The sequence below is a fragment of the Gobio gobio genome (assembly GCF_949357685.1).
Source record: "Gobio gobio genome assembly, chromosome: 25".
In the NCBI taxonomy this organism is placed as follows: Eukaryota; Metazoa; Chordata; class Actinopteri; order Cypriniformes; family Gobionidae; genus Gobio; species Gobio gobio.
Genome location: NC_137121.1, coordinates 3892158 through 3899647, shown reverse-complemented (window position 1 = coordinate 3899647; position 7490 = coordinate 3892158). Strand labels below are relative to the sequence as shown.

General features: G+C 43.2%; 1 protein-coding gene across 1 annotated transcript; it reads right to left on the bottom strand.

Annotated features, from left to right (window-relative positions):
* Window positions 1-1134: 1134 nt before the first annotated feature.
* Window positions 1135-2852, bottom strand: rxfp3.3b (relaxin family peptide receptor 3.3b). The gene has a single exon (XM_079809094.1). The coding sequence runs from the start codon at window positions 2754-2756 to the stop codon at window positions 1554-1556; it is 1203 nt and encodes a 400-aa protein (XP_079665220.1). The 5' UTR covers window positions 2757-2852; the 3' UTR covers window positions 1135-1553.
* Between the last annotated feature and the right edge of the window lie 4638 nt (window positions 2853-7490).

Sequence of the window (7490 nt, the reverse complement as noted above, 5' to 3'; positions counted from 1 at the left end):
TACATATTAATAATATTATGAATTAAGAATTCGAAAAAACGAGCTTAATAAAACATTTTGTATAAATATTAAGGGAATGGACCATTTGGTGATTCATATTCATAAATATGTTTAAATTTAAGATGTATACAAAATGTTTTATTAAGCTCTAGTTCATAATATGAATATTTAAGAATTATTCGATTCATTTTGATAGAATTTTACTATTAATTGAAATGCGTAAATTTTGAAAAATATATATTATTCCATCTTACAAATATTCAGATGTTTAAGCAATTATAGTAATTTAATTTAATACTTTTTATTGAGTATTAGTGCAATAACATTTTACTCCAAATGCGACTCCAATTAGGTTGCTCAGATAATAAAACATACTTTTAAGATATAATAACAATACATTATATGCACACACTCAATAACATGTATGCCTTTTTCAAGATTTACACATTTCACTTAATAAAATTGCATCAAATTGAATCCAATAATACATACATATTATTAATATTATGAATTAAGAATTTTAAATGATTGAAAAAAACGAGCTTCATAAAACATTTTGTATAAACATTAAGGGAATGCACCATTTGGTGATTCATATTCATAAATGTAAGATTTATACAAAAAAAAATATTAAGCTCTAGTTCATAACATGAATATTTAAGAATTATTCGATTCATTTTGATAGAATTTTACTATTAATTGAAATGCGTAAATCTTGAAAAATATATATTATTCCATCTTAAAAATATTCAGATGTTTAAGCAATTATAGTAATTCAATTTAATACTTTTTATTGAGTATTAGTGCAATAACATTTTACTCCAAATGTGACTCCAATTAGGTTGCTCAGATAATAAAACATAATTTTAAGATATAATAACATATATATGCACACACTCAAAAACATGTATGCCTTTTTTTTTCAAGATTTACACATTTCACTTAATAGTAAAATTGCATCAAATTGAATCCAATAATACATACATATTATTAATATTATGAATTAAAAATGTTAAATGAGTAAGCTTAATCAAACATTTTGTATAAATATTAAGGGAATGCACCATTTGGCTAATGCGATTCATAAATATGTTTAAATGTAAGATGTATACAAAATGTTTTATTAAGCTCTAGTTCATAATATGAATATTTAAGAATGATTCGATTCATTTTGATAGAGTTTTCCTATGAATTAAAATGCTTAAATCCTGAAAAATCGTTGTATCTCAATACAAGTATTCATTATTTTGGTTGCACTTTATTTTCAGGCTTGGAATCAATGTTTGGTTTAGGGTTAGCATGCATGTAGTTATGCATGATCTGTAAAATAAACGGTTATTATTTGATATCTATAATTCTATTGAGCGCTTGATTTTTTGAATGCAGCAATATCTTCCTCCAAACATGAGTAAAAGTGGAAAATATGTATATAAAAAGCAGTGCAGCTTAAGCCCAATGTTTGATTTCGATACATCCAGGTGTGCTTTACGCGCGCGTAAAACCAGTCTCGACGAAGCCGGACAAATAGTTTTAGAAAAGAGATGTCGTCCAGTCTACCTCATAACGGCGCAGTCTGTGGACGGCAGCGCGTCGGTCTGCCCGTTCACCACCGACAGGCGGAAGTCCTCGGTCTCCATCACGTTCAGCGGGATCACCGCCTGACTGTCGTCGCGCGCCTTCGCGGTCCCGGAGAACGGCCGGATCTGGCAGCTGTTGGCGATCGCCGGGGAGGAAATCCTCCAGAAGAAGTCCTTCAGCATCTTCCTGAACTCCCTGCGCATGAGGCAGTACAACACCGGGTTCAAGCAGCTGTTGGAGTGCGCCAGGCAGATGGTGACCGGGAACACGTAGGTGTGGAGCATGTAGTACACCTTGTCCCACTGGATAACGTTAAACTTGACCAGGACTCCCCAGAAAGTGATGGCGTGGTTGGGCAGCCAGCAGATGAAGAAGGACAGGACCACGATCGTGACGGATTTGGTGACTCTGGACCTGCGCTTGGGGAGGTTGTTGTTCATGCTGCGCTGGCGGATGAGGCGCAGGAGGAGCAGGTAACACACGATGGTGATGAGCATGGGGAGCACGAAGCCCACCAGGATCTTCTGGAGGTGGTAGATCGCGTGCCAGTGATGGCCGTTGGGGAAGCGCAGCAGGCACAGGTTGACGCCGTTGATGGTGTTCACCCCGGTGAATATCGCCGTGGGCACCGATGCCACCGTGGCCAGGAGCCACAAGAGCGCGCTCGCCAGCCTCACCGAGCAGCGCGTGTTGCGCGTCCGGTCCTTGAGCGCGGACGCCACCGACCAGTAGCGCGTAACGCTCATGGCGGTGAGGAAGAACACGCTCGCGTACACGTTCATCACGGTCACCGTGACCACCACCTTGCACATGATGTGTCCGAAGGGCCAGGTGAAGTCCAGCGCCGTGTCCACCGCCCAGAAGGGCAGCGTGAGGACGAACTGGAAGTCGGTGACCGCCAGGTTCATGATGAAGTAGTTAATGGTGGACTTCTTCCTCCCCTGCCGGACTCTCATGAGGAAGAAGACCAGCAGGTTCCCCACCAGACCCACCGCGCACACCACCGAGTACACGATGGAGATCATGACGCGCAGCTCCAGGGTTCCGTCCGCGGCCACGTCGATGTCCTCCAGGTTGCTGAAGCGGCTCGCCTCGGAGCCGTTCGAGGAGCTCTGGTTCTGGTACTCCGCCATCCCGTCAGGTGCCCGGTGCAGCCCGGGTCTGTGCAGGGCTTGCATCGCGGGAGGGAGCACTAGGAGAGCGGGTGAGGGGTTCGCGACACTTCCAGACACGCCGGAGACGCTGGATACTCCCGCGCCATGACGGAGCCTCGCGGTGCCGGTGCCACTGCTGGTGCGGACGCGCCGCGCGGGGCTTTATGAAACCTGTGCCACGTGATGCGCCACCCACTGGGGGCGGGGTCACGAGGAGCCACTCCCCCTCCAGCCTTGCGCTATTCTACATATGTGCTAAATATAGTGCAGCGATTCAGAAACTCAATCATTCACACAAGTTACAGTGTAACTGATCAAAACAACAATCGGACATAAATGAAAGAATAAACACACTAAAAAAAAGAAAGGTTCTAAATGGCACCAAAAATGGTTCTTTGCTCATAATCATAGGGGAACTTTTTTTAGTGCTATATAGCACCAATTTTGGTGCTTCAGTGGTTCTTCAGAGGTGCTATATAGCACTAAAAAAGATTCCCCTATGATTATGAGCAAAGAACCATTTTTGGTGCCATTTAGAACCTTTAGAGTGCAGTGGTTGTGGAACAGACCATGTTGAATTGTTTGGGTGCCAAAGAAACAAAGGTGTAGCTATATTAAACATTTTAAACATTCATTAAATAAAAATATCAGCTTATTTGTCACATAAATATGAAAGGCAGAAATAAGTGTATGAATAACTAAATTGATTGTCAATTAAATGCAAAAAGTTTTGGGAATTTGGATTTGCATATTAATATAATAATATTGGCCACGCCTCCAAGCGTGCATCATAGAATTATGAAGGATTAAAAGTAGAGAGAAAATTAATATGGGAATTAAAACGGGGAAAATAACGTTTTATCATCACATTGTACAGACTATAGATAATTGAAAAAATATTAATAGAACCAAAAATGAGAAATAATTAAATGAAAGATTAAGCTCAGAAATAAATACATTGGTTGTCAATCCGCCCCTTTTTACATCATATTTGCTTTTTATTAGATATTCATATAATCATTTTTGCAACACAAAAATGATTTTTGAATCACAGAAATACCAAAACAATGTAGATAGACGGACGGACGGACGGACGGACGGACGGACGGACGGACGGATAGATAGATAGATAGATAGATAGATAGATAGATAGATAGATAGATAGATAGATAGATAGATAGATAGATAGATAGATAGATAGATAGATAGATAGATAGATAGATAGATAGATAGATAGATAGATAGATAGATAGATGGGTGCATGGATGGATGGATGGATGGATAGTAATATAGCTAATTGTATTGGCCACACCTCCAAGCATGTTATATTTTAAATGGATGGATGGATGGATGGATGGATGGCTCTTCCCACAAAGATGGGAGAAATTGTCCAAAATGTCTTGGTGAAGCATTGAGAGTTCCTTTCACTGGAACTAAGGGGCTAACCCCTGAAAAACAACCCCACCCCATAATCCCCCCTCCACCAAACTTTACACTTGGCACAATGCAGTCAGGCGAGTCCCGTTCTCCTGACAACCGCCAAACCCAGACTCGTCCATCGGATTGTCAGACGGAGAAGTGTGATTGGTCACTCAGAGAACACATCTCACTGCTCTAGAGTCCAGTGGCGGCGCACTTTACCCCACTGCATCCCACGCTTTGCATTGCACTTGGTGATGAAACCCATTCCATGAAGCTCTACACACTGTTCTTGAGCTCATCTGAAGGACACAGAAGTTTGGAGGTCTGAGCTCTACATAAAGTTGGCGACTTCTGTGACCCTCAGCATGCGCTGACCCCGCTCTGTGATTTCACTTCGTGGCTGAGTTGCTGTTGTTCCCAATCGCTTCCACTTTGTTATAACACCACTAACAGTTGAGCGTGGAATATACAGTACAATCAAAAAAATATTTCGGTCTAAATATAAGTTTTATGTATTTGAATTACATAACAATTTTCCATCCATTTGGATTACATATTCATACGTAAATGAAATGGGTGCGTTTTATGGAATAGCACACAGCAAAATGCCCATTAAAAATGAACACAGCCTAGTGCACACTACTGAGATAAAGTACCATTAAAGCAGTGTTGAAGTTAATGAGATAATTAAGTGATGATTGAGCATTAATGATGAACACCTGATGATAATGAGCAGACAGAGAAGCGTGATTGGTCACTCCAGAGAACACGTCTCTGCTCTAGAGTCCAGTGGCGGCGCGCTTTACCCCACTGCATCCCACGCTTTGCGTTGCTCTCTAGGTGATGTAAGGCTTGGATGAGCAGCTCAGCCATGGAAACCCATTCCCTGAAGCTCTACACACTGATCTTGAGCTCATCTGAAGGACACAGAAGTTTGGAGGTCTGGAGCTCTTGACTGAAAGTTGGCGACTTCTGTGACCCTCAGCATTCGCTGACCCCGCTCTGTGGCTGAGTTGCTGTTGGTCCCAATCGCTTCCACTTTGTTATAACACCACTAACAGTTGAGCGTGGAATATTTAGTATAATATTTGGACTTATTGCACAGGTGTTCACCGATCACTTGAGTTCTCTGAGCTCCTGAGAGCGGCCCATTCTCTCACTAATGTGTGTAGAAGCAAACACACACACACACACACACACTCTCACACACACACACACACACGCTCCTGAGAGCGGCCCATTCTCTCACTAATGTGTGTAGAAGCAAACACACACACACACACACACACTCTCACACACACACACACACGCTCCTGAGAGCGGCCCATTCTCTCACTAATGTGTGTAGAAGCGAACACACACACACACACACACACACTCCTGAGAGTGGCCATTCTCTCACTAATGTGTGTAGAAGCGAACACACACATGTTTGTTTTTGTGAAATGTGAGGACATTCCATAGGCGTAATGGTTTTTATACCGTACAAACCGTATTTTCTATACCCTTACACTGCCCCTAAACCTACCCATCACACACACACACACACACACACACACACACTCACACACACACACACACACACACACACACACACACACACACACACACACACACATGTTTGTTTTTGTGAAATGTGAGGACATTCCATAGGCGTAATGGTTTTTATACCGTACAAACCGTATTTTCTATACCCTTACACTGCCCCTAAACCTACCCATCACACACACACACACACACACACACACACACTCACACACACACACACACACACACACACACACACACACACACACACACACACTGCCCCTGCCCCTAAACCTACCCATCACACACACACACACACACACACACACACACACACACACACACACACACACACACACACACACACACACACACACACACACACACACACACACTGCCCCTGCCCCTAAACCTAACCCTCACAGGAGACTGTGCAGTTCACTTTCTGTGAAAAAAAACTCATCCTGTGTGATTTATAAGCATTTTGAAAAGTGAGGACATGGGGAACGTCCTCATATTTCACCCTCTTTTTGTCATACCCATGACATTATACACATTTGTGTCCTGATATTTCACAAAAACATGCCCACACACACACACACACACACACACACACACACACTCCTGAGAGTGGCCCATTCTCTCACTAATGTGTGTAGAAGCGAACACACACACACACACACACACACTCCTGAGAGCGGCCCATTCTCTCTCTGATGTGTGTAGAAGCGAACACACACACACACACACACACACACACACACACTCCTGAGAGCGGCCCATTCTCTCTCTGATGTGTGTAGAAGCGAACACACACACACACACACACTCCTGAGAGTGGCCCATTCTCTCACTAATGTGTGTAGAAGCGAACACACACACACACACACACACACTCCTGAGAGCGGCCCATTCTCTCTCTGATGTGTGTAGAAGCGAACACACACACACACACACACACACACACACAATCCTGAGAGCGGCCCATTCTCTCTCTGATGTGTGTAGAAGCGAACACACAAACACACACACACACACACACACTCCTGAGAGCGTCCCATTCTCTCTCTGATGTGTGTAGAAGCGTCTGCAGGGCTAGAGCTGGAGTTACACACCTGTGGCCATGAAGGGGTTGAACACCTGAACTCAGTCCCAATACTTCTGGCAATATAGTGTGTACAGCGAATAAATGATCGCATGGAGAGAGAGAGAGAGAGAGAGAGAGAGAGAGAGACTTCAGTCCTTTGACTCTGACCTGTGCAGACCCGACACACACCGTCCGCTGTAATCATTAATCTGGACAGCGCACACACACGACTGAGACGCTACACACTCCTCCTCCTCTTCCTGAGCTGTGTGTCTGCAGAAGAGCCCGTGTGTGTGATCGCTGGAATAAGCCTGACACTGCCCGAGAAAGCTCTGTGTGTTTAAAGGGTTAGTTCACCCAAAAATGTAAATTCTGTCATTAATTCCTCACCCTCATGTGGTTGGACACCCGTCAGACCTCCGTTCATCTTCAGACACAAATGAAGATATTTTAGTGTAAAGCTGATGCTGAGAAAGGCTTCAGATAGGCCTCCATTGGCATTCAGTACATTTACACTCACAAGACCCATAAAAGGCACTAAAAACATCGTGACAAAGTCCATCTCACCACAGTGACTCTACAATAATCTTACGATGCGACGACAATAGTTTTTGTGCGCAAAAAAAATCTAAATAAAACTTTTATCCAACTTGTTCTTGTCTTCCGTGTGTGTCTCCACGACGCATGCGCGAGAATATGAGCAGATCCGGCGTTCGGGAATC